Consider the following 27,662-nt stretch of genomic DNA (forward strand, 5'->3'; position numbering starts at 1 on the left):
AAAAAAAAAAGCCTGGGTTCTTTGCATTCCTGGGAAGAAGTACCAAGTAGTAGTTAAGAGTCCTGTAGTCATGCAGTGTGAGTTCAAATTGTGGCTCCGCTGTTAGAAGCTGTGTGTCCATGGGCAAGTTGCTTAACCTCTCTGGGCCTCAGTTTCTTTTTTTTTTTTTTTTATTGTAAACAAATGGGATACATGTTTTTTCTCTGTCTGTACATGGCGTAAAGGCATACCATTTGTGTAATCATAAATTTACATAGGGTAATATTGTTTGATTCATTCTGCCATTTTTTCCCTTCCCCCCCTCCCCTCCCACCCTTCCCCTCCATCTATACAGTCCTTCCTTCCTCCATTCCTGCCCCCCTCCCTAAACCCAACTCCAACCCCAACACTAACCCTTCCCACCCCCCATTATGTGTCATCATCCACTTATTAGCGATATCATTCTTCCTTTGGTTTTTTGAGATTGGCTTATCTCACTTAGCATGATATTCTCCAGTTTCCTCCATTTGCCTGCAAATGCCATAATTTTATCGTTCTTTATGGCTGAGTAATATTCCATTGTATATATATACCACTCAGTTTCTTTATGGGCAAGTGTGGGAAGCAGAGTACCTACTGCAGATGGTTGATGTGTGGATTCCAAAGATGGCATTTAGGAGACACAGCGCTATGTCCAGCATGGGGTTAAGTATTTCAGGGAAAGTGGACTAATCACCATCATTTCACCATATTGCTGACTTGCCCTTGGAAACTTGGAAGTGAAAAGGATATTAATTAAACCAAACCAGTTCTGGCCCCAAATGGAAATGCATGTACAGAGGCAGCTTTCTAAGAACGTGGTGCAACACCCTACCCTGGGGCATCGTCTCCCTCCTTGCTGGATGGAGCAATGGCTGGTGTCTTGCTCAAGGCACCTCGGACAGGGCCAGGCTGTTCCCTCCTCCCGTTTCAGCATTTCCCAACAGGATCCACACAGACACATTTCATCAGCAGCGCTGGGGGTGGGAGGGCTATCTCCTTTCCTGCCCGGGCTCAGAGGACCCCAGTGTGACAGAGGCTGGCTTTGAGATTGGGGCAGTCAGGAGGCAGGGAACCCCGCCCTTCTGCTCCGCCCGGCCCGGCCAGAGGTTCTCAGCCGTCTCTGAAGCCTCTGACCTGCACCAAGATGAGGCAGAGTCCCCAGGAAGGAAGGAAGATGACTTATCACGGTGCCACCTGCTTTGTCTCTTATCTCTGTCATTTTGACCAAACAAGGCATGAACGTCTTGCCTGCTTGACAGTAGAGGAAGCTGAAATTCAGCAACAGGGCAGAGTCACCCAGGCCAGGGGCTCCAGACCACAGATACACCGAGGCAGACCCAGGACTGGCCACCAGAGGCCGGGGGTGGGGCAGGTCTGGGTGGCGCGGTCCTGGTCACACACGCTCTAGACTGTCTAACGCGCTGGAAAGGGTTCTGCCTTCCAAAGGAGGCAGACTTGACTTTGGGCGGGTTACTTCCCCCGAGGCTGTGTTTGGGGGTGAGGTGCTGCTGAGTTTGCTAGGTTGTCCTGGTGATGACAGATCCTGCTAGATATTTACTTCGCTCCTCCAGGTGCGGGCAGCGAGAAAGAGACAACGCATCCCTCTGGGTCCCAAGACGTCCCCAGAGTAGAAGGACAAAATCTTATAGTAATTCACGTTTGATGTTGATGACGATCAGAATAAAAGTGGAGTAATGGGGCACTTTGGGACCATGGAGGAGGAAGTCCAGCAGGGTTCCGGTCTTTGAGGATGAATCCATATTGACATCTGGACAAGGCTTTGCTTTTCTTTGTGCAGTTGGGACCCAAGGCTTGGGAAGGGTGAGGTGGGAGGCAAGACTGGAAAGGACAGCTGAGGTCAGAGCCTGAGGGTCTTGAGGGATGGGACGTGTTAACTTTATCATGTAGGTCATAGGGAGCCATTGAAGGTGTTTGAGCAAAGCAGCAACCCAACCAGTCCCTTTAGGAAGGTGCATTGGATATCAGAGACACTTGAGCCAACAAAGAAAATGAGAGACCTCCCTACGTCCCTCCCAAGGCTTAATGGCTGAATGAAAGAGCAAATGTGAGCCAGGCATGGTGGTGCACACCTGTAATCCCAGTGACTTGGGAGGCCGAGGCAGGAGGATGGAAAGTTCAAGGCCAGCCTCAGCAACTTACCAAGATCCTGTCTCAAAAAACAAACAAGAAAATCCAGTAAACATGAACAGAGGCCTTCTATGCATTAGGCACCTCTTGAATTCAGAAGTGCGTTAAATCGAGGTAAAATCAAGGTCCTGCTTTGATGGGGTGACTGCTAGTTAGGAGAGAACAGATGACAGTGTGGGGGAACGGGCAGAACCACCAAAAGCCACCACAGAGGAGAGGCACCAGTGCCCAGCGACAAGGTGGAACCCAGAGTTCTGGGAAGATGCTACATTCAGTGGTCTGGGTCCCAGTAGCTCCAAAGCAGCCTCTCTGTTGGAGGTTGTAATGATGACATTGGCATTAAAAAATGTCACCAACATCTGGCGGTTTTGATTGCCAATGATGCAGGGAACCAGTCATTAACCACTCACGTGAATAAACATGGAGGGATGAGGAGGGCAGGCGCCATTTTTTCCTCCGTCACCTCCTTCCTGGCTTCTGTGAGTCCCAAGCTGGGGCAGAGACAACACGAAGGTCACTCTTTCTCTGTTGTCTTCCCCGGGTTAGCCAGAGCCCGTGACCCACCTTAACTCCAAGACCAGAGACTCCCAGACCCACGACCTCTCACTGCCTGGCCAAACCACCCCACGGGGACACTGCTGTCATCAACCCAAGGGTGGCTACTGGTTCCGCCTTTCCCTCCCTTGCTGCTACAGCTACATCCCTGCAGGTGTCTGTCCCCTGCCCACCTACATACCCGTCAGCAGAGGGTCACTCTTACTCAGCCCGGGGACCACAGGGGCAGATGTGAACCCTGACCACACCATGTTCCACGAACGTACCCACGCACCATCTGTCCTGGTCGGTATTGTGGTGCTGTGACAGAATACCTGAGGCTGGGTCATCTGTAGGACAAATTTGTTTGGCTTATGGTTCTGGGAAGTCCAGGATCCAGGGGCTGCATCTGGTGGGGCTCTTTGTGCTGTGACATAACATGGCAGAAGGCACCATGTGGTGTGAGAGAGAGAGAAAGAGAAGAGGGAGGAGGAGGAGGAAGGAGAAGAGGAGAAGGAAGAGGGAGAGGAGGGAGAGGAGGAGGAAGAGGAGGAGGGAGAGAAAGAGGGAGAGAAAGAGGGAGAGAAGGAGGGAGAGGAGGAGGGAGAGGAGGAGGGAGAGGAGGAGGGAGAGGAGGAGGGATTGGAGAAGGAGGGAGAGGAGGAGGAGGGAAAGGAGGAGGAAGAGGAGGAGGGAGAGGAAGAGGGAGAGGAAGAGGGATAAGAGGAGGAGGGAGAGGAGGAGGGATAAGAGGAGGAGGGAGAGGAGGAAGGAGAGGAGGGGGGAGAGGAAGAGGGAGAGGAAGAGGGATAAGAGGAGGAGGGAGAGGAGGAGGGAGAGAAGGAGGGATAAGAGGAGGAGGGAGAGGAGGAGGGAGAGGAGGAGGGAGAGGAGGGATAAGAGGAGGAGGGAGAGGAGGAGGGAGAGAAGGAGGGATAAGAGGAGGAGGGAGAGGAGGAGGGGGAGGAGGAGGAGAAGCCAAACTCACCCCTTCGTGAGGAACTCACTCCTGCAATGTTGACTTACCCATTTCCGGGGGCAGAACCTTCACGGCCCAAACACCTGTTAAAGGCCCCGCCTCTCAACGCGCTAGCATTGGGATTATTTTTCCAACACGGGAACTCTGGGGGACAAGTTCGAGGCACAGCACCCCCTGAGTTCATCTCTGGCAGCAGCGGCTCAGGTCAACCCCCTTCCAGGGACCCTCAGATTCTTGATCCTGCAGCCTTGGAGCTAAAAAGAGAGTCAGGCCCCCAAGGGCTGGGATAACCGTGGAAGTGGACTGAGCGACTGGAGAAGAGAGCTTCAGTAGGACAGAACGCAGTCCCAAGACAGGGACGGGGTAACGAGTGACAAAACGGGGCCATCAGCTCTCTGGGTCGTGCAGGTAGCCGTTCTTGGCAGGAGGAGTTGTTGGCATTTTAATTTCTGACTTGTCCTTGGGAATATGAGAGACTCCAGAAAGCGAGGTGTCGTTTCTTCTTAAATCAGCTTTTCCCCCAGAGCAGAACTGGCCAGCATCCCTTTTCCCCAGGCCTGTGCTCCCAGGGGGGATGGAGCAGGGCTGCCCTGGATGAAGGGGAATCCAGGGTCGGATGGAAAGAAAAGACTGCGTCCGTGGACACTGGTGGCCCGGGATGGGGTCTGAAGGTCGCGGAGCCACACTGAGGGGTAAAGAAGCCCATGCAGGTAGACATTAGAGCCTGTGCTAGGCCTTGTGACCTTGGGTTTTTTTTTTTTTTGAGGGGGTACTGGGTATTGAACTTGGGCGCTGGACCACTGAGCCACATCTCCAGCCCTATTTTGTATTTTATTTAGAGACAGGGCCTCACTGAGTTGCTTTGGGTCTCGCTTTTGCTGAGGCTGGCTTGGAACTCGTGATCTTCCTGTCTGCCTCCTGAGCTGATGGGATTACAGGCGTGTACCATCATGCCTGGCGTGACCTTGGGTTTTTTTTTTTGTTGTTGTTGTTTTTTTTTTTTTTTGATACCAGGGATTGAACCCAGGGGCACTTAACCACTGAGCCACATCCCCAGCCCGTTTTATTTTTTATTTTGAGACAGGGTCTCTCTGAGTTGCTTAGGGTCTTGTTAAGTTGCTCAGGCTGGCCTCGCACGCACTTGTGATCCTCCTGCCTCAGCCTCCGGAGCCCTTGGGATTATAGGCCTGCGCCACCACAGCTGGCAAAAATGTCTCTATTTTTATACTGAAGTGTTCTGTGGAACAATTTCCTACCCTGTTATACGGGCATAGCAGAATCTATTGAAGAGCTGGGGATGTGGCTCAGGGGTAGAGCACATGCTTAGCATGCACGAGGTCCTGGGTTGATCCCCAGCAGTAAAAAGAAAAATAAAAAATAAAAACATTTAAGACATTTAAAAAACATTTAAGTCTCTAAACAGCATTTTGGCTCAATGATTATGTAAATGTATGTATCCACTGAGACAAAAGGTCGGGGAGATTTTAATGGCACTTTGAAACTCAGTGGTCAAGCTGCAGTCGGCTTTCTCATTTCTCGTTCCGTCTTTCTTGTTTTGAACTGAGTGTTTGAAATGAATCCACTTGAAAGAAATAGAGAATTTCATTCCCTATTGACTATAGCTTTTTTTTTTTTTCCTATCGTAAAATGAATTGTAAGGAAAAAATAAATAAGATGTTTTCTAAAGGGAACCTGTCCCTCCCACTGCCCCCAGTCAGGTCTCTGGACACACAGGAGGAAGGGAGGACACTGGGGGAGGCCGATGGTCTAAGCAAAGGCCTAGAGGTGACAGTGATCCTGAGTTGAGTTGGGGACAGCACAGACAGGCGCCTGCGTTGAGCAATCTGTTTGGCTGGGCAGGGAGAGTGGAACAGATCCCGAAGCCTGTCCCTCAAATCCTCAGCCATCCTGACACCAGCATTTGCATCAAACTTTTGCAAACGTCCCCTTATCTACCCCTGCCAGCTCCACAGCCTGAGGCCCTCATAACTGAATGCAGGGGGTGCGCTCATGGGTCATTCAAGCAGCATCTACTGGGTCCCTGCTCTGCTAGGCTCTGGGATGTGGAGATGAATGTGATAGGGTTGGTGGAGGGGACGAGAATAAGTTTCTGCCGATAGACCTGGCTTAGAGTTCCAGTTCTGCCTCTTCCTTGCTGGGCAGCCTTCAGCAAGTCACTTAACCTCTCTGAACTTCCATAAGAATGAGGAGAATGTGACTGTTTTCTGCAGGGGACTATCACCAGGCTTAAATGGGGGGTAATTGCCTAGGCAAAGCACCCAGCCTGAAGACTGGTCAGCACATAAGAGAGGCTCAGTAGAGGTCATGCCCTATGTCCTCCTCTTGGGCCTCCAGAAACTTCTTTACCTTCAGAGGCAAATGCCCCAAAGACTATTTACACAACACTGGTTGTGATAATGGTAATAATAATGATGATAAAACTGCTCATTTTTGTATCAGAGATAGCATTTTAGTCCACTGATAACACTGGGGAAGGATCATCATACCCATTTTACAGAAAAGGATATGGAGGGTCAAAGAAGCCATGGGACCTAAGGCCGCACAGCTAGAAACTGGCGGAGCGGGGACTTGACTGCCTTGCTCTTGGCCATGAAACTATATTCTTCTCTAACCTGATGGACACCCACGCGGGTCTGTGCAGGGAACTAGGGGTCCACAGACAGGCATGCTGATGTGGGGAGAATCAAGAGAATCAAGGGTAGCTTCTCAGAGGTGGTGATGTTTGTACTGGGCCTTGAAACACCTGTTGGAGTTTTCCGGCCTCTATGTTAGGCGGATGCATGGATTTAGAGGCGGGAGACTGCTATAGTTTGGAGGTTGGCTGTTTCCCAAAAGCCCATGTGTTCAGGCTTGGTCTCCAGCCTGTGGCACCATTGGGAGGTGGTGGAACCTTTAGTAGGTGGGGCCTGGTGGAAGGCAGTTAGGTCATTGGGGGTGTGTCCTTGAAGGGCACGATGGGACCCTGCCCCTTCCTGTCTCTCCTTCCGTTTGCCATGATGTGAGCAGCTTCCTCTGCCACAGGCTCCCACCATCATGAAGTGCTGCCTCGCCACAGGCCCAAAGGCAGTGGGGCCAAGAGATCACGTGCTGAAACTGTGAGCCAAAATAAACCTTTTTAACTTAAAAGTTGATCATCTCAGGTATTTTGTCATCGTGATGGAAAGCTGATGAGTGCACTGATTGTACCTTAAAAGAGATCCTGTACTCATGCGGAACTCAAGTTCCTGATCCCCAGAGGCCCTGATCCCTCGCCCTTCAGGATGGCAGCCGGAGCTGATGAAGTTCCCATCCACACATTCATTAGCTCAAGTGAGCTGCTCCACAAGGTACACAGCTATTCTTACAAACAGCAAGTCGTACATGATACATTATCTACCATTTTATTTGTGAATTAAAAAACTTAAAAAAAAAAAAAAATTTTTTTTTTTTTTTTTTTTAAAGAACCCATGAGCCGGCTGAGCATTCGCTGAGGGCTTCCCACAGACCCCGCGGGGCCTCGGCTCCATGAACTCTCAAGTCACCTGCAGCACAGTGCGTCTCATTCCTATGCTAGGTATGAGGAAACAGACGCGCTTAGGCCAGGGGACTTGCCTAAAGCCACAGAGCTGCCAAGTGGCAGATTAGGACTTGAATGCAGGTCTCTGAGGCCCTGTGTTTAACCCCTGCAAACCAGGACAGCTGCTGCACAAAGAGATTCTGCGGTGAACACAGAGAAATGGTCATCCAACAGCCAGGCATCCCGTGTCTTTAGAATGGAGGGGACAACCTGAGCGCTTCAGTTCTGTTCCAGGAACTTCACAGCCCCGTGACCTTGGTGTGTCAATACCCCGTCTCCGGCCTCAGTTTCCTCATCTATAGGAGGGAGTGATGATCTCCCTGCCACTCAACCCAGAAGTGTTGGGGTCAAGGCCATGGCCACCAGGACATGGACACCCAACTGGAACTTGTTGTGTTGGTATCCAAGGAGCCCGGCGTTGTTTATCAGAGCCTCTGACTGGCAAACCCTTGACCCAAACTGTTGCACAAGGATGGTCCTGATCACATGAGCCTTTGCGCCAGAGCTCAGGTCCCCCGAGTCCCCGTGGCCATCTCCTAGGATGCTGAGCTCCATGAGGGCGGCAGGGATTGCCTCACACGGTGGAAGCTCTTCTTGCCAGAGGGGAGCGCAGAGGCAGCCAAGAGCTCAGTGGTGTCACCCCAATGTGCTCTGTCCCAGTGTGGACCCGCTCTGCTTGGGGATTGCTAAATACGGCCTTGTGTCCCTGGCTCTGTTCACTGAGCTCAAGCCTGGGCTGGGGATATACGTGTTCCCCAGAGTCCACCATGGGTAGGGGTGCAGATATCTGACCCTATCGCCTCTCCTGTTTGACCACTTTCTACCACAGAGAGACCTATGTTCCAATCTAGGCTCCACAGTGTCTTCGCTCTGTGACTATGACCGCCCACCTCCCGTCTCTGAGCCTTAGTTTCCTCATCTGTAAGATAGGGTAGATCAATCCTAGGGATTAGGGGTGCTGTGCAGAGTCCTCGATGTGATGGGTTTACAAAGTGAACAGCCCAAGACCTGGCCCACAGTCAGTGCTGAGTATGCGTTAGTTTCCTGGTGACCTTGGATAACCTCCTGTTCTCTTGGACTTTGGTTTCTTCACATCAAACACGAGACCTGATGGCCTCTAGGGGCCTTCCCCAGCTCTCTCAGGAGTCTCCAAGCTTGTCTGAAACTTGGCATAACAATCTTGGGTGGTGTCAGCCATTGGGCAGAAAACAAGGGCAGAAATCAGGGCAATGTCACTTGGCCACTCCACTGGAGACTCTGGACAAGTTGCAGAGAGGCGTAGGGCTTCCTACCCCTAGCTTCTCGGCAGTAAGGAGCTTCCCTTTGCAAGGTCCCCATAGAAACACGGCTCATTCCTTGTCTACCATGAGCAGAGCTGGACCCTCTCTGGGGCTGCTTTTATCCCCGGAGCCTTTTCCACGTACAATGCTCTTGAGCACTGGCTTCCACTGGCTTCTCCCTGTATTGAATAGGGACAGCCAGGCCTACTGGTCTGCAAAGGCTGCTGTCAAGCTGGGTAACTCCAGTAACAGAAATTGATTTCCCCACAGTTCTGGAGACTGGACGCCTGCAGTATTGGTTTCTGGTGAGGGTCTTTCACTGATAGGTAGCTGTCTTCCTGCTGCGCCTCACATGACCTTTTTCTGTGTCCTTTTGGGTTATGGCCATCTTTATGATCCCATTTAACCTTAATTCTCTTCTGGAAGGGCCCATCTCCTAATACAATCATATTGGCAGCTAAGGGTTTCCACATATGAATTTCGGGGGACACATTTGGTCTATGGCACCAAGCCAGTGCCACCATCTTGGAAGGAGATCCCACAGCCCCAACTGGGGAAGGAGAGAGGGACCTGGTGGTGGTGGGGGGTCCCCTGGCAACTATCTCCCTGGACCATGATCAGCTCCCTGTCAGGTCACTATCTTCCCAAGGCTGCCTCCTTTTCCATGTTCTGGTGACTGTCACTGTGGGGTTCTGTCACACCCCTGTAGGCTCTACCCTACACCTTGTCCACCCTTTTCTTTCTTTCTTTCTTTTTTAATATCTTTGATTGTAGACCAACAATCTACAATTTTTGTAGATACCTTTATGATATTTATTCATCTTTAGGTGGGGCTGAGGATGGAACCTAGTGCCCCCCACGCGCGAGGCAAGCGCTCCACCACTGAGCCACAACCCCAGTCCTTGCCCACCCCTTTCTAAAAATTTCCTTTTGCAAACATGTCTCAAATCACCTCACTGGAGTGTGTCTGCTGCTGATCATGGGATCCTGAAATGGCTGGATGTGTCCTTCTCGCCCTGCTATCGATAGATGGAATGAATCACATGCTTCTCCCGGCTGGTTTCAAGCTATTACTCCTCCAAGACACATTTCCTTTTCCTGTAGCACCAACCCTGGATTTTTGGAGAAGTCCTCTCCCCAGTCTGATAAGAGAGGAGGCTTCATCCCCTGCGCTGCGGAGATGGGCATGTGACCCACAGACAAGCTCATTGGTTCTTTGCCTCCTTCGGACCCAGTGATTGGTTAGGTGGTATGTCAGGCTGGTCCAATCAGGTTGAAGTTTGGAGACGGCCGCTTGCAGCCTGAAAAAACTCCAGCTGTGTGGGGCAGGGACTGCAAGATCTCTGCTGGACTTTTTGGGGTGTCAAATTTATATTTTTCAGGAGGCTTCCTCCTTGCTCACAGGACTGGCTTGTGGTGACTCAGTTCCACTGGTTCACCCGATGTGCCTGAGCATGTCGGAACAACCTGTCCCCCAACCCACCTGAAGCATAATCCAGACCTGAGTTTCCCAGGGCCCCAACAGGCAGGATAATCTGAAGGTTTCCACAGGCGTCATGCCCGAGAGGGGCTGTGGTGTCTGATGAGAGGGGAGGCCCAGTGCTTGCTATCTTTCTGATCTTTCCTCCAAAGCCTTGTCATTGCTGGAGCGCCTGCCCCCAGTCTTTGCAAAGGGCTGGTGACGACCATGCCTGTAACTCCTGTGAAGCAGGACCAGGACTGAAGGAGCTTTTCCTAGTGCAACTGCTCCTTCAGGGTCTGAGATGCTTCCCCCTTAGAGCTCCATTTCGTGGGTTTACACACTGCTCTGTTCAGACTTCCCTTTAAAAAGTGCAGACACTCCAGTCGGGCGCGGTAGCACACAACTGTCATCCCAGCAACTCGGGAGGCTGAGGCAGGAGGATCTCAAGTTCAAGGCCAGCCTCAGCAATTCAGAGAGGCCGTAAGCAACTTAGTGAAACCCCGTTTGAAAATAAAAAATAAAAAGGACTGGGGGTGTGACTCAGTGGTTAAGCACCCCTGGGTTCAATCCCCATTACCAAGAAATAAATAAATAAAATAAAAATTAAAAAGTGTCCAAGATCCTTTTAAGATCTAGGTCCTGCTTCCTTTCCTACTGCTCTTTCACCTGAGCCCAGTGTCCTAATGCCAGCGGAGCAAAGAGCGCCAGCTTGGTTACACCTCTGGGCCTTTACCGCTCCTTCTATCTGGAACACTGTTCCTCACATTCTCCACTTGACCAGCTCCTATTGGACTCCTAAGACTCCGCTTAGCTGTTGCCCGCTCTGTTCGTTTGGCCGAGTTAGGGACTGTCCTCTGTGTTTCCAGAGTGGCTAAGTTGTCATTGCCCTGGCTGGTATCAGTGGCTTTGCTTCTCTGCCAGCCTCACTAGACAATGCATTTCTCCAAGGCAAGGGCCTGTGATAGACTCACCCCCGTGTCTCTAGGACCCAGGGTCTGCTCTACAGTAGGTGCTCAGTGTGTTCTTGATGACTGTATAACCGGGTGAATGCCCTGTCCTAACGGACCCGGTGATGGTTGACCTGGTGTCTTAGTTTGGGCTCCCCACATGCAGACCTTAGGTAAGAATTTGAGTGTAAGTAGCTTGCTTGGGAGGCGAAGAGAATACTGTAAAAGGAGGGCGACTGGAGACCTGGAAGGGAAGTCAGCCTCCTGAAAGTGTTTGTCGGCAGGTCACTGCCATGGGGAGACTGGCTTTTGGTCCCAGTGGGGAAACTCTGGGAGTCAGCTTAGAACCCACATCCTGCCCGAAGAGGAGGAAGCTGGGGTATTTATCCAGCAACGACATCAGTCTTGGGTTGAGGGCTGTTCCAGAGGAACATGGAGACTCTGGTGATTTCAGTCTGCCCCCTGGAAGGTCAAAGCAGTATTGTTGTGACAGCAGAAAAGCCCCAGGCAAAAAAAATACAGGGACTGGCAGCTGGAAGTAAGGCCAGGCTGCACCCAGAAGGGAAGGAGGAGGGATTTGGGTGGGAGTCCTGCACTCTATCAGCCTCCTAAATAGTCCTACCTCTGGCCTCCAATCCCAGACTCCACACTGCTGGAGACCGGGGCCTGGGTCACTCGTCTTCAACACTCAGCAGTAGGGCCTGTCCCGAAGGACAGGCAGGTTGAATACTGAATGAATGAAAGAAGAAAGGGATGCGTGAGGGAGTTGGTGATTACATGGAATGACTGTCAAAAAAAAAAAAAAATGTTTTTTCTCCCTGGCAGGATTAATTGGAAGTCTAATAGACTCTTGGGAGCTCAGATGCAGAGAGAAAGGGAGACCAAGAGAGAAAGGGAGGGAAGCAGGTCGGTGGGCTGATGGTCGGTGAAAGGACAGGAGGGGACAGAGGTACCAGACAGGACTGCCCACGGCTTTGAGGCTGGTGATCCAGGTGGCTGGGAAGAAAAGCCCATTTCACATGATCTGTGGGGTGGAGAGGCTCCCCAGGCCTCAGGGCCCGGCTGCTGTGGGAACGGTTTCCGCCCTGGGCCTGTGGGGATTGCGTGACTCCCGGAATGCTGGGCCCAGGGTGTGGAGCCGAGCAAACGCCATTAGCCCTATCAGTGATCTGGCGGCGCAGATATGGAAGTTTGAGGAGGCCCGGCGGGCTCTGCCCAACTGTAAAGAGACGTGATTGAGGCGGGTCATGGGGAGGTGGCGGTGATTAAGCGGGGGTCGAGTCCTGCCGACTTCCTGCATGGCAGGTAGTGGTGGCAGAGGAAGCTGGAGGATGGGGTATTAGTCACAGTACCAACCCGCCCACCCAGCCCATAAAACCGCGGGGCAGACAGTTTGCAAGGGGGCCTCCCGCAAAGACCTGGGTCCCTTGGGGCTGGAACTGGAGTGCCCCCGAGTGACCTGAATCTTGGAAGTGCCTGCCCTGAGGCCTGTCTCAGGTGAGGCAGGTATGGAGACAACATCCCTATGCAGAGTTCATTTCTGCTTTCTAGTTTATGGTGAATGCAAAGCACTTTCTCCTCTCCTAACCTCAGTGGATCCACAGTCGACAAAATGGCGACCACCCCCCTTGCATGGATGAGAAAACTTGAGGCCTTCAAGTTTTCAGGCTGAGGACATGAGGGTTGGGGAGGAAGGATGGGCAGAGGTTGAGACCAGGGGGCTTGAATTTCCACCACAGCAAATCTAGGTTTGGACTCTGGCTTAGGTCCAGGGACAGGGGTGCGGGGTGAGCCAGGGGGAGTTTCCTGGGCTGGGAATGGAGGCAGAAGAAGTCACTTAGGAGTGAAAGGACTCTGCCCTCTGCAGGGGCCCCACCATCTCTCTGGGCCACTGCTTCCTGATCATAAAACTCTCTCTGGAAGGTGAGATAGGAGCTCCGGGGTGTTTTCCTAGGAAGGAGTCAGACAGCAAGGCGTACCCGGGCCTGTGTCTGAGTGTGGGGAGACGCTGGTGGAAGTGCCGGTGGGGGGCGGGGACCATCTCTGGAGGCCTCTAACCCTCCATTCCTGGAGGTCCTCGGCTCTGCCAATTTGAAGCATGGTCACCGCCCTTGAATTCGCAAGACCGGACTCCAAATCCCTGAGGCTCTGTGGCTTACGAGCCTCAGTTTGCCCGCCCGTGAAATGGACGCAATGCCATTTATCTCCTTCGGAGAATGAGATGATCGTCACATCCTCGTCCAGGGAGGACTCTTAAGAACTGGCTGATGGATCAGAATCTTGCTGCTTCAGCAGCCCCAACACAAAGAGGGCCCCCAATACACATTTAGGGAACTGGTTGAGGGATAAAAGCAATGGAGACAAACTGCCCACTGACCTTAGTGGGAAGATGGGATGTGGAGGGTCCAGACGATTTGCCCACAGCCCCACGGGGAGTGCTGGCGGGATTATTTGTTGGTTTTCTCCTTTACTGTCACTCTCCTTCCATGGCTCCCACATCGCTCCGCCCCTCACCTGCACCTCCAGTCCCCGTGTGCCTCACAGCCTCCTAGACACACCTGCGAGGGTGTCCCACTGGGACCTCAAACTGAGAAGTTCTACAACAGAACTTGTTCCCCCAGACATGTTCTCTGTTCCAAGGAGGAGCTGTAATCCGGGTGACCCAAGTCGAAACCTGAGTCCTGTCCGTGGTACTGGACTTTTGCCAAGGAAGGAGTTGTCTGCTCCCCTTATCTCCACTGCCAAGGCCCCTCCCCTCACTGTGACACTGCCACCTCTTGTCTGCATGACTCTTGTTTTTTTTTTTTTTTTTTTCTTTTTTCTTTTTCTTGGTACCAGGGATTGAACTCAGGGGCACTTGACCCCTGAGCCACATCCCCAGCCCTATTTTGTATTTTATTTAGAGACAGGGTCTCACTGAGTTGCTTAGCACCTTGATTTTGCTGAGGCTGGCTTTGAACTCAAGAGCCTCTTGGCTTAGCCTCCCCAGTCGCTGGGATGACGGGTGAGCGCCACTGCGCCCGGCCTGCATGACTCTTGTAGCCTCCTGGTGGTCTTCCCACCTTCCAATCCAATCTTCATCTGCTCAATGGCTGACAGAGGGATCGTTCCAGTGAATACATCTGATTTGTCACTGCTCAGATCCTGTACTTTGGACTGCAAATGTCCCCTATAGGCCCATTTAGTTGGGTGGGGTTACTGGGAGCTATTGGAACCTTAAGAGGTGGGGCCTAGAGGAATGTCTTTAGGTCGTTGGGAGTGTGCTCCAGAAAGAATCGAAGGGTCCCAGCTCATTTGTCTCTCTTTGCTGGCTCCCTGGCTTGTAATGTAAGTGCCATGATGTGCTACTTTGCCACAGGCCCAAAGCAACAGAGCCAACCAGTCATGGGCTGGAACCGCCAAAACTATGAGCCCAAACTAAACTTTTTTTCTTTATAGGTTGATTGTCTCAGGTATTTTATTATAGTGACAGAAAGCTGACTCGCTTAAAACCTTCCAAATGGGGTTGGCGAGATAGCTCAGTCGGTAGAGTGCTTGCCTTGCAAGCACAAGGCCCTGAGTTAGATCCCCAGCACCCCCCCCAAAAAAAATAAAACCTTCCAAAGCATAGGTTCTGACCCTGATTTGATTCCATTCTACCATTCCACCCATTTCTTCTTCCTCTTCAACACCCTCATGTTCCAATCAAACTGAAAGATTCATCATTCTCAACATACCATGGGCTTTTGTGCATGAGCCCGTTGGCTGGTATTTCCTTCTTGTCTTCCTGGACAACTCTTATAAATCCTCCCAGCCCATCTCAAATGTCACCTCCTCTCTGAAGCCTTCCCTTCGGAGTTGAATGTATTTCCCGCTCGCACAGCAACAGAAGCCGCGGAGCTCAGACTGCCTGGAAAATTGGATCACGAAATTGATACCGCCTTTCGCCATGGTGTGCGCGAGGATCTGGCCCAGCCTTTATTACAGGAAGGAGACAGCGAATCCACATCCACTGAGTGAGTTGGAACACAAAGGGCTCTCCTACGTCATCTCTTTGGCTTCCAGACGTGGCTACCAGTTTGCCCGATGATCAAAGAGGGACCTTACAGAGGTTAAATGACTTGCCCGAGTCCTGCAGCCAGGAGACGATAGAGCTGGGACTTTAGACCCCCACCAGCCTCAGTTGTTCTGCTTCTTTGCTCTTGTCAGCTTCACTCAGGGTGCCAGCTTATGTGTTTATCTCCTCATGACAGGGAGCTTCTTGGTGGCATGAGTCATGCCAGGCTTATCAGTGTGTCCCCAGAGCATGAGGAGAGCTGGGGGTAGAGAATGTCACTGAGCATTTGCTGACGTGGAGCTCCACTCTTTCCCTCCTTTCCCGTCTCGGGCTGACTATGGGTGACCTTTTTTCCCTTTTTGGGCTCTCCCCTGGGCCCCCTTTTGGCCAGATGTCCTTTGTCTGCACTGTGCAAGGACCAAGGTCATGGGACTCAAAGTTTGACCATTAGCTGTGTGAGGTTGGGCAAGTAACTTTGTTCCCCGAGGACAATAAGTCTTGTGCTTCTCCAAGTGCGGGTACACAGCCCTACCTCAGGGGTACTCAAAGTCACAGGGAAAATGTAGTACTCGATCCTGGGGAGTGTTTTTCTTCTCAAAGTCTTGGCCTAGGTAGAATTTAATGAAGCAATTTAACTTCGAGTCAACATTTTAAACATTACTTTAAAATTTAAAAAGAGCCAGGCAGAGTGTTACACGCCTATAATCCCAGCATCTCGGGAGGCTGAGGCAGGAGGATCACAAGTTCAAAGTCAGTCTCAGCAACTTAGGCCCTAAGCAATTTAGCCAGACCCTGTCTCAAATATAAATAAATAAACAAACAAAGAAAGGGCCGGGGATATAGCTTAATAGTAAAGCACCTCTGGATTCAATTCCCAATATCAAAAAATAGTTAAAAAATTATAAAAAGATACAGTTCTTGATAAGATGATAATTCACCTTGCATCAAATTTTTGGGAAAAAAAAATGACATCTGTACTGAACAATTAAAAACTTTTTCCCCCCTTTTTCTTATCATTATTCCCCAAACACTACAGTATGACAATTATTTACACAGCATTTCCATCGTAAGAGGTGTTGTAAGTCAACTGGAGATTTAAAGTATGGGGGAGATCCAACATGGTGGTGCAAGTCTGTAATCCTAATGATCTGGGAGGCTGAGGCAGGAGAATCTCAAGTTTAAGGCTGTGAGGCCCTAAGCAACTTAGTGAGACGGGTCTCAAACAAACAAACAAACAAACAACAACAACAACAAAAGATAAAAAGAAACAGGGTTGGGGATGTGACTCAGTGGTAAAGCGCCCCTGGGTTCAATGTAGGAAGGGAGGAAGGGAGGGAGGAAGGAAAGAAGGAAGGAAAAATGGAGAAGGATTGCGTAGGTTCTTTCTATGTAAACACCATGCCATTTTTCTATAAGGGTCTTGGGCATCCTCATATTTGCTATCAATGAGGAGGGTGCCGTAGAATCAGTCCCTTGCTCTTAACCAGGGGTCACCGTGCCCTTTGCTTTGCAGATTTACTCGCTTTCTTCTCCACCAGCCCCAGGAAGCCATTGGCTCTTGCGCCCTCTGACGTCTCGTTGGACTTGACCAATGAGAGACGTAGGTGGGAGGATGGGCGGAGCAAGAGGACAGGTTCTTCTGTCTTCGTGGCTCCGACTGCAACCTGGGCCCGAGCCTCCGCCTGGGCTGCAGCTCTTGGAGTTCTAGATTTGTGTGTAGTTACTGCATTAAACTCTTCTCCCTCATTCCTGTTGCCTGCGCTGTTTGTTCCCTGCGGGGTCAAACTACCTCGATGGCTCTGTGTGAGGATTTGAGGGACGGAGAGCAGTTTATAAGGAAAGTTTATGCTTTGAGCAGCATCATTGCTATCATTAGGGGGCAGCGTGGGGAGACACGGGACGAGAGGGACAGCTCTGCTAACACTCTTGCCAGTAAGAGGCAGCTCCTAAAAATGTCCTTCTTCACCAACAACCGTTCCCCACCCTGGGAGCCCTGGGAGGCCTGGCTGGGGACAAGCTTTTCCAGGGCACGATTCCCACTGCTGTGGCAGCAGCGGCAGCATCATCGATAACATGCCGGGCTCCTTGGAGGCCTTCCTGGCTCCGTCCCATCTGGCAGGCCCAGGCGGCCAGGGACCCCAGGCCAGGAGCCGCCAGCTCACTGACTCAGCACAACGCCCCTCTCTCAGCAGCTTGGCTTTGGGTGGGAACCAACCAGCCATCCGGTGTCCCCTCCCCTCCCCTTGGAGGCAGCCATCCCTTGGGTTGGCCCAGCCCCAGGCCCTTAATGAGCGTTGGCTGCTGCCTGGCCTGGGCCTCGGTTGCTCTGAGAGAACACAAACTCAGGCAACAGAGGACACAGCCTGCCTGATGGGCAGCCAGGCCGAAGGCTGTCTCCCTGCCAGCCTGCCCGAGAGGCCCCCAAGGTCTTAGGATCTCAGTGCTGGAAGAGCACGGCAGCCCTTGGACTGTGCAGATGGGGAAACTGAGACCCAGAGAAAGCAATTCCCCAAAGCCCACTGCAAGTCACTATTAGAACCCAGGCCATCACTGGGCAATTCCTCCTCAGGAAGAGTTTGATGATTTCTTCTCTGGTTGAGGATGCTCGTCACCAGTGTCCCTTATTGATAACCAAGTTCCTAGCAGATCCTATAGGGTTGGAGTTCTTGCTTTTAGAAGATTTGAACTATATACGGGGTTCGAGGAACTTTTAGTTCTCACTACAGTCCTATAAAAATTGAGGTTGGGATCTTCCCCACAAATTAGAGCCTCAGAGACAGGAAGCAATTTGCCTGAGGTTGCACAGCAGGCCCATGGCCGAGCCGAAATTCAAATCTAACTCTTTTATGTTCTCAAGTTTGTGCTGTGCTGTCCAAGAAACACTCTTTAGTTTTTCCAAAGACAGAAGAGCTTACTAGGAAAGAGATGAAGATCGTGCAGGAAACAAGAGGTCTAATCTCAGTCCTGCTTCTCCCTTTCTTTTGTGTAACCTTGGGCTAGCTCCTCTGCCTCACTGGGCCTCATTTTTCTATCTGTGAATGAGGGCAATCGATATTGCCCTGGCTCATTTGTTTGATATTCTACCAGCCATGCACGCAAGGCATTATGATTCCCCACCCCTTCCCCCCTTCTTTTTGGTACCAGTGATTGAACCCAGGGGCACTTAACCAGTGAGCCACATCCCCAGCCCTTTTATTTATTTATTTTTTCAGAAAGGTTCTCACTGAATTGCGTAGGGCCTTGCTAAGTAGCTGAGGCTGGTTTGGAACTCGAGATCCTCCTGCCTCAGCCTCCCGAGGGCTGGGATCACAGGTGTGTACCACCGTGCCCGGCAGATTCCTGTTTTATAGATAGGAAAAAATGAGACCCTATTCATGATGAATGAATTAGATGTAATTTGCTGAGGGGCTTCCATAGGCCAGGTACTATGTCTCCAGAAAGGAAAATGACTTGCCTCACAACTAGAAAGTGACAGAACTAAGTCAGTGGAGGCTCTGACACACACTCCATGGCTTCCAGGATTGTGGAAGGGGATTGGCTTTCCCACTTGCAGAAAGCCACTTGGATCCTCCTTGAGACCAGCCCATGGCACTCAACGGATCTCAGAAATGACACTCTCCTGGGAACTTTTGGCCTGGAACATATTTACAAAACTCCAGAGGGGATAGAAATATCCCAACCCACTCCCTACAGACTCAAATTAGCAATTTTCTTATTCTTTATAACCCCTCTGGAAATTTGAACTATGTAATATTAGTCTAAAATTAGGAGCATAATTCACAAGAGAAAAGTCCCACTACTTTTGGAGAAAATGTTTTTGTAGCCTCATCCCCAGCATTTGTTCTAAATCAGAACACAGCAATGATCTTTCAAATATTTTTTTTTCCTCCAAATACTGTGGAGTGGGGCAAAATCTTTTCACAGATTTTTTTTTTCCTTCTTCTTCTTTAGGTGGTACTGGGGATTGAAACCAGGGATGTTCCACATGCCCACCCCTTTTTACTTTTTGAGATAGGGTCTCATTAAGTTGCTGAGGCTGACCTCCAACTAGTGATCCTCCTGCCTCAGCCTCTTGAGTCACTGGGAATACAGGTGTGTGCCATTGTACCTAGTTAGAGAATGGAGTTTTGACTCTACTGTCAAATGCTGACATTCAGTTGTTTTACCTGGCTTTGAATGTCCTGTGAGACAGTCTGCTGAGGCAAAGACATTGAAAGGGGAAGAGCTACAGGCCCAGGATGCCTTCTTACACAAATGAACTTTACTTTTAAATTTTAATTAACTATTTGTGGTGGTGGGGACAGAACCCAGGGCCTAATGCGTGCTAGGCAAATGCTCTACCCTTGAGCCACACCCCCACCCACGAAGGACACTTTAATAAAAACAGCCACACTGGGGCCTGTGGCCCGTGCTTACAGACTGGTTGAGATGTGCCAAGAAAACTGTGCAAAGTGTTTTACGACCCTCATTACGCTTAATCCTCACGATAGCCCTGTAAGAGGGGCACTGTCACCCCGTTTTACACACCAGGGCACTTAAGGCCTGAAGAGGTTAAGCGATTGGCCAGAGTCATATATGGCTACTGAACCAGTAGGTTGTGGGGTTAGAATTTTAACCCAAGTCAGTGTAACTCTTAAGTCCACACCAAGATGCAATTGCCCTTGAACACGTACAGAAAGTACTTTATTTTTCTAATCAAATGATTTGTGTGCATGTGCAGTGCTGGGGATCTGAACCGGAACCCTGCGCAAGTTAGGCTATGCTCTATCACTGAGCAACACCCCTGGATCTCATTTTCTAGAATCCTATGGCAAAAGCAGGGACTTTCTGGGAAAACGATGTAGGGTGGGCAGGTTTTGAGTCATGGGAGTAGAAATGATTTTGAGATCAAGAAACTGGAGGCAAAGCTCCTTGGAGCAGACTCTCTGAGGTCTTGGCTCCTTGGAATGGTAGGGAATGGAAGACCAGGGGTAACAGTGCCCAAGATTGGGCCAAAAGATAGTAACTGGGTTAGAGTTACTGAGTCAGAACTCTCAGGGTGCAGGAATAAGTGTGTGGTGTGGGTGACCCAGAGGCAGAGTCAGAACTAAGGGTTGACCATCATTGACAGAGTATCCACCCCATCGGGAAGTTGTTCAGGGGTTGGAAGCTTCGTAGAGGGGATTTCTACCTGGGCAGCATGGACTTTTGGAAAAGCTCACTTTCCAAATTTCAAATTTGATCCTATTCCTCTTCTGCTTGGCATCATCCACTGGATCCCAATGGTCTGCAAATCCAATCCAAGATGGCGCCTCACCATGAAGCATAAGCTTGACTCAATCCCACTCTGACTTTCTACTCCTGGCCCCTTGCTGCCGCTGTCCCCATCCCCTTGCTGTTTTCTGGACCCAGGAGTGCTTTGACACCCCATAGGATTTATGGACCCTTTCTGCATCTCTAGACAGCTGTCCCTGCTGCTATTTGTGATTACTCATCCCTCAGTGCTTCCGGTGGGCAGGGCTAGGCACTTCACTTTTGTTCCCAGGCAGATTTGACCGAGCATGGACTGATCATGTGTTCGATGAATGGGTGGGACTATGATACCTGACAGGTGTCACACCTGACACCTTTCAAACTCTAATTTCCTCCTATTCATTTATTTTTAAATATATATATTTTAGTGGTCAGTGGATCTTTATTTTAATTAATTTATTTATAAAGTGGGCTCTCATTATGCTGTCCAGACTGGCCTTGAGCTCCTGGACTCATGTGATCCTCCGATTTTGCCCCCCACCATCGAATAGCTGGAATTATAGGTGCACACACCACGCCTGGTCATCCTGCTATTTTACATCCTTTGCATAAAGCATTAAACGGAAGAAGCACCATGTGCAATCCCATGGTAAGCCAGGGCTGGGGATGTGGAGATAATAATAGTGATAATGAGAAGCCAGGGCAGAAACCAGGAGGGGGTGAGGAAAGAGAAAAATAGGGAGTTGGTTGCCTTGTGAAGAACAGAAGTCGTGCTGGGTGCGGTGGTGCAGTCCGGTAATCCCAGAGATTCGGAAGGCTGAGACAGGGGGATTCTAAGTTCGAGGCCAGGCTCAGCAATTTAGTGAGACCCTGTCTCCAAATAAAAACTAAAAATGGTCCGGGGATGTGTCTCAGTGGCAAAGTGTCCCTGGCTTCAATCCCCAGTACCAAAACAAAAACAAACAATACACAAAACAAAACAAAACCTAAAACCAGAAGTCTCGGTCTTTTGGTAATTCCACATTTCTCCAGCAAGCAGGTGGGAAAAGGGAAGAAAAAACAAAGCAAGTCGATGGTCATGGTGGAAATGAATTCTTTCAGGAGTTGGAACCGGGAGCCCCCACTCCAACCCTGGTATTTCCCCATTCCTACAATGGGGAATCTGGGGACCAATTTCCAACCCCTTTCCCCCTGTTTTATCAACAGAAGTTTGTAGTATCAAGCAATTAGGGCCTGCTTGTAAAAAGGACTTTGGTCACCTCAAAGAAGCCATGAAAGAGTTATCGGAATCAGTTGTAAGTAAGCCTACCAAGTCCCTCCTCTCTTTCTTCCTCAGTGGTGTTGGTGTGGCTGTCCCTCTGGTTTTGTGGGTCCCCAAACCTATAACTAGGGATTTTCAGCATGACACCAGCTAAAGTTGCTCCTTCTTTTGTCTTTCTGGTGCCTCATGCATGCTGAGTACGTGTTCTCCCACTGAGCTAGGCCCCTGGTCCCCAGGTGGCCTCTCTTTCTGACCTCTTGTTGGAAAGCTCTCCCCACCCCCTCACCTGGTCCCCTTGTGGCTCCTCATTCAGATTTTTAGAAAGAAGCCAGAAACTCAGGTCAGGCCAGGTTTCGATTATGGATGGAGGAATAGGGTAGACAGATAATGGCTCCTTCGCCTGGGTCTTCTGTTGTCCCTCTGTTCCTCTCACAGCATGAAGATGGAGAAGAAAGCCAGGTCATAGTCGGAGGAGGTGCTGGGGTTAGGGCTCATGGGGGAGCCTGGAAACCCTTTTTTTTTTTTTTGACTCTTGACCAAAGTTACTTTTTTCCCCCAGTTTTATTAACACAAATCCCTAAGTGTGTTTTGTGTCCAGAGAAAGTACTATGAATAACTGATGATACATTTGTTGATTAACTTGTGAATCATCCTGGGGGAGAGAGAGAGGGAGACCAGAGAAAGGAGCAGGAGCTTTGGAGGCTGAATATAAAGTGTTGTAAAATATTTAGCAAATGATCATCCAAGCCACAGGGAAAATGTCAGAGACTTGGGAATTTGCAAGCTGCCAGGATTTAAAAGCTATTTAATGCTATCCATCAGTGCCAAAGAGCTGAGAGTGCCTCTCTTCCCCCCTTCATTGGCAACCACAGCTCCGATAATGTGGAAAGGGCTTGGATGGGCTGCGGAGCACTGGTGGGAACTGAGATCCAACAGGCAGTGAGCTGAAAGGCTTTTTGTTTGAGAACTTTGTAAACAAGGGATCCCTTCGAAGGTCCCTCCCAAGACTCTCTACCTTTCCTACTACTTGTATATTCTCTTGTAAGATCTGCCTGATGATAAACTAGTTCCACGCAGAACCAACGGAATGAGGACTCTAGTCATCTGGATGTTCTTTTTCTTTTTTTCTTTTGGGACTGGATATTGAACTGAGGGGTGCTTAACCACTGAGTCACATCCCCAGCCCTTTTTTTTTTTTTTTTTTTTTGTATTTAGAGACAGAGTCTTGCTCAGTTGCTGAGGGTCTTGCTAAATTTCGAGGCTGGCCTCTAACTTGCAATCCTCCTGCCTCGGCCTCCCGTTTCTGGGATCATAGGTGTGTGCCAGCATGCCCTGCTTTACAGGTTCATCCTTGATTTTTCGGATTTCATTAATCTTTTGACTTCCTCTGAAATCTTACAGTACTTGAAAGTCTGAGCCACTTACCCGGCACATGATTTCTACTTTGTTGTATCATCTGTTTTAAGGAAACACTAATCTTTTCTTCTCAATTCAATTGCAAATTCTTTTTTTTTGGCAGGTGCCAAATCTTAAAACACTTCTGTGTTAGTCAGAGGTTTTTAACAGGGTTCAGTGTTCAGTTAAAGCTTGCCACTGGCCAAGTGGAACATGTTGGTTTTCCATTAGTAGGCAGTACAGTTGGCTCTATCTGTGGGTTCTGCGCCAATATGGATTCAACAAACTATAGGTAGAAAATTCAATCTGTTTTGAATGGGTATAGATTTTTTTCCTGTCCTTATTCCCCAAACTATATTCTAACAGCTATTTACATAGCATTTACATTGTATCAGATGTTCTAAGTAATCGAGAGATGATTTAAAGCATGTGAGGATGAGCTGGGCTCGATGGGACACATTTGTAATCCCAGCAATTGGGAGGCTGAGGTAGAAGGATTGCAAGTTGGAGGCCAGTCTCAGCAACTTCCCTGTCTCAAACAAAACAGAACAAAACAGAAAGGGCTGGAGATGAGGCTCAGGGGTGCAGCGCCCCTGGGCTCAATCCCTGGGGCAAAAAAAAAAAAAAGTAGAAGACTGAATTCTTGGCAAGTCAAGAGATATGGTGCCAAATTAGTATATTCAGGTTAAAAGAAATGTTTTGAGCAATGTTTGAACAATATATATATTATATATAAAATTATATATGTGTGTGTATATATATATATATATATATATATATATATTTTTTTTTTTTTAGGTTGAGCCCAGGGTCTTAAGCATGCTAGACCAATATGTTACCACTGAGTCACACCCCCAGACCCTCCATTCACATTTTAAAACGGTATCAAGAAAGAAGGAAGGAAATAGAAGGGGGTGTGTGGGGGAAGCCTAGGAGGGTAGGATGGGGAACATAACAGACTCAGTCTTCAAATACTATCGGCAATTTCATAACATGATAATTTTTAATATTAAAAGTAAATTGTAAATGTATCTTTATAAACAATATGCATAAAATAGATCATATTCTAAAACCTTTTCTTTTTTTAAAATGCTTTTTTTTTTTTCACAGTAAATTTCTTAGGTGTCAGATTTTCCCTCAAAATAATAGTGCAATTGGAAGAAGAGACAAGTTGTCACTGGAGTGGGACTTCTCTGCTAATACAAGTCCTTGTAGATTTCCTGGAGGAGTGGGTGAAGACTCATGTCCGTTTCCGTCTTCTTGATCACTTGCAATAGCTGCACGTGCTCGGTGACTATCTGTCTGAGGTCTGTCATTTTCTGGAGCAGCTTGGCGAACAGCTGCGAGGCCTCGGGGTGGTTCAGCTTGAGCTGGAGCTCCAGGGCTTGCAGCAGGTTGTCCTGGATGTCCTCGATGGGCTTCACGTTCAGCAAGCCTGGGCGGTCTGCAGGAGCACAAACGGAAAACACAAGGAGAGGTTCAGTCACAGCTTGCTCTAGGCTCCCTCTGAGGTCTGGGCAGCTCCTGACTACTCACTCATAAGTTTCTGATTCTGTTCTTTTGTTTTGCAGTGCTGGGGAGGAAACTCAGGACTGAGACACACCCCCCAATCCCTGTTTTGCTTCTTGAGTGGGAAGCAGGTAGAGGGCAGGAACTGAGGATGGAATTAAAACAAACCATCAGAGCTCCTTCCAGGGAATTCTTTTCCTGGCCAGGACTAAATCTGCCTGGTTGATGTAACACAACATTGGAACAATTCTGTCCTCAAATTGAGGCCTCTTCTGCCAACACATTTCTCAGAAATCTCATTTCCAAGTTCTGCTCCTTCTGGATGAATCTGTTTCACACAGCTTCTACCTACCCTCTTCGAGTATACCTAAAATAAAAAGCATTGTCTTTTTTTTGCTTAGTATGGTATATTACCTTTTCAATGTGATAAAACAGAGTTTTAAAATAACTGTTACAGTTTGTTAAAATAACTGCCCCTTACTTCAACAGCTTTCTTCTGAGTGGGGACACTGCAGGCAATTTTTGCCAAGTCTTCTTTATACTTTTCTTATTTCAATTCACAAATGGTGAATGTCAATTACTTGAAAACTTTTGATGTTTTTCTTCATGTGGACCTTAATAGATTTATTAAGTGCTTTAGGATCATCTGTTGTTGAATGGACTCTTCATCTGCATTACATTTTCTAATCTATCCCTGCCGATGTTTAAAATATTATTGATTGTAGTATACCGAATCCATTCCAATTTTCTGAACTCTTGTCAGTTCAAATAGTTTTTAGTCAGAATGTTTAACTTTTTTGGATGGATAATTACATCTGCAAATAATGGGAGCTTTGTTTCTTCTTTTCCAGTGTTTAAACTTCTCATTTCCTTTTCTTGTCATACTGAGTTGGCTAAAACTATACTAAATTAGAGTTGCAATAAGAGACTTACTTTCTCTCGTTCCCTTTCTCTCTTTCTTTCTCTTTCTTCTTTCTTTCTGCAAAGGGATCTGATTATATTGTCCAAGCTGGTCTCCAACTCCTGGGCTCAAGTGATCCTCCTGCCTCAGCCTCCTAAGTAGCTGGAACTACAGGTATACCACCACAGCTTTCACTCCTAATGATGAAGGAAATGCTTATCATGGTTTACCACTACGTATGATGTTTGTTATAGGTTATTGTGAATGTGTTGTACTCTTGGTTTTCCAAGAATTTAAGTTTTTAGTTTGTTTTAGCTGGGAATGTTGGTTGAATTTTATCAAACACTTTAAATTTTTTTTTATCTGAAGAGATACGATATCTAAAGAGATATAGTTTTCTCTTAACCTGGTACAGTGAATTACATTAATAACTTTCTTTATACCCTTGCATTCATATGCTAGTATTTTATTTAGGGTTTTTATATTTGTAGGTCCAGAGTGTTAATTTTGTGTGTGTGTGTGCTACCCTTTGCCTGTTTTGGCAGTAAATGTTAATTAGTCTCATAAACTGAGTTGAGAAGTTTTCCTTCTGTTTCTGTGTAGTCATGACCTGTCCCTTGGTGGTTTCTTGGAATTGATTTGCAGAACCACTGACCATGGTGATAAATCTTTCACTGCCTTTAATTTGTTTTCCATAGTTTTTACTCTATTCAGGCTTTCTGTAACTTATAAACAAAATTTTAGTAATTTGTACTGAGATAAAGTTGTATGTGCTCTTCTTTCAGAATCTGGAATATTTTTTTCATTAGTGCCCCCTTAACTTAATTAATGGTCTGTCTGCCTGCCTCCTCCCTTTTTCCTTTTCTTTGGTGGTACTGGGGGTTGAACCCAGGAACGCTCTACCACTGAGCCAGTCCTTTTTATATTTTTAATTTTAGACAGGTCTCTTAGTTTCCCAGAGTGGTCTTGAATTTGTGAAGCTCCTGCTGCAGCTTCCCAAGCTCCCCAGGTTACAGACATGCACCATCATACCTGGCGGTACTCTTTAATCGTGCGTTCTCTCATTTAAAAATCTGACCTGCCTATGATTTGTCAATTTTTTTTCTCTCTTTTTTTTTTTGAAATAGAGCTTTTCCTGATTGTGGTGGCACATACCTTGTAAACCCATCTACTCAGTAGGCTGAGGCAGGAGGATCGCAAGTTCAAGGCCAGCCTGGGCAACATAGCAAGACCCTGTCTCGAAATAAGAAGTAAAAGAGGCTGGGGGATGTGGCTCAGTGGTTAGATGCCCCTAGTACCACAAAAACAAAAACAAAAACAAACCAAAAAAAAAAAAACCCAAAAAAACAACCCTGTCACATTTCAGTAAAAGGCAGACTTGGGAGTTTGGATTCGAGTCTTAACCCTTACTCCTTGCATGTAAGTACTGATTTTCTCATTTCTCTCCCCTGTAGTCCAAAAGGTATTCAGGGCAGAGACTACATCCTGATCGCCTCTGACCACCAGGATGCACACATTGGCCAAGTTAATGAGGGAGATGGCTGTTCTGGCCAAAAGCCCTGGACTGTAAAGTAGAACTCTCCTGGTGGTGAACAAGCCTGATGGCAGGATCGCCACACAATGGAGAAGTCTGTGAACAGGCATATTTAATAGGTTCCTGTAACCTCCTGTATTGAGGTGAGGCGCAGCAGAACAATGTAGAATACAGTGGTTTCAGGGCAATATATTCCCCTAAATTAAATTTCTTACTACTTTTTCACTCCAGAGGGAAATTTGTCCTTGATTTTCCCTGCCCCTAATGTCTCTAGCATACTGCACTGATTGGATCAAGTATTTACGTATCTTTAACGTCAGCATTTATTCCTGGAGCCGTCAGCCAAAACCTCCCGGATTCTGAGAATGAAACGAATTCTTTGGTCTTGGCCCAGAGAATCGTGTGCCCCTGGAAGAGCCGTGTCTTTCTCACACTAGTTTTATCATCACGAGGACCAGTGAGGCTTCAAGGCAGGCAGGGTGCTGGCCTGGGGCCTTCGATTTAGAGATTTCTGACCTTCCCTTTCATAAATGTTTAAGATTTCAAAAGTAGTGGCCGTGAGAATGCATGTGTGCATCTGAGTGGCGCTGACTCAGGGCGGCAGGTGTTATGGGCACTGGTGCCCTAAGCCTTCTCTCCTTCCTCCTATGACGTTAACCTGGTAGGTCTCCTTTATCCAAAAAACAAACCCTAAAAGGCAAAGGACGGGCTTGCTGCTGTACACTTGGCCCTGATGCAGTAAACGTAACTGGCCCCTCTAGACTGGGGAAGGATCTGGTTTGGATTTTCAAACCCCTCCTTGGCAAGTTCCTCTTTATGATGTGATGGATGATGCTTGGCCCAAGT

The 27,662-nt window shown here is 48.5% G+C and overlaps 1 protein-coding gene across 8 annotated transcripts in view; it reads right to left on the reverse strand.

The window, feature by feature from the left end:
• Positions 1-23,847: 23,847 nt before the first annotated feature.
• Pparg (peroxisome proliferator activated receptor gamma) overlaps positions 23,848-27,662 on the reverse strand; it is a 139,383-nt gene continuing 135,568 nt past the window's right edge. For all 8 annotated transcript variants that reach the window (XM_047535022.1, XM_047535018.1, XM_047535023.1 and 5 more), the window contains one exon: positions 23,848-24,316. In XM_047535022.1, coding sequence (XP_047390978.1) covers positions 24,069-24,316 — 248 coding nt within the window. In that variant the 3' untranslated portion in view covers positions 23,848-24,068. The remainder of the gene's footprint in view (positions 24,317-27,662) is intronic.

The sequence above is a fragment of the Sciurus carolinensis genome, chromosome 19, assembly GCF_902686445.1.
Source record: "Sciurus carolinensis chromosome 19, mSciCar1.2, whole genome shotgun sequence".
NCBI lineage: Eukaryota > Metazoa > Chordata > Mammalia > Rodentia > Sciuridae > Sciurus > Sciurus carolinensis.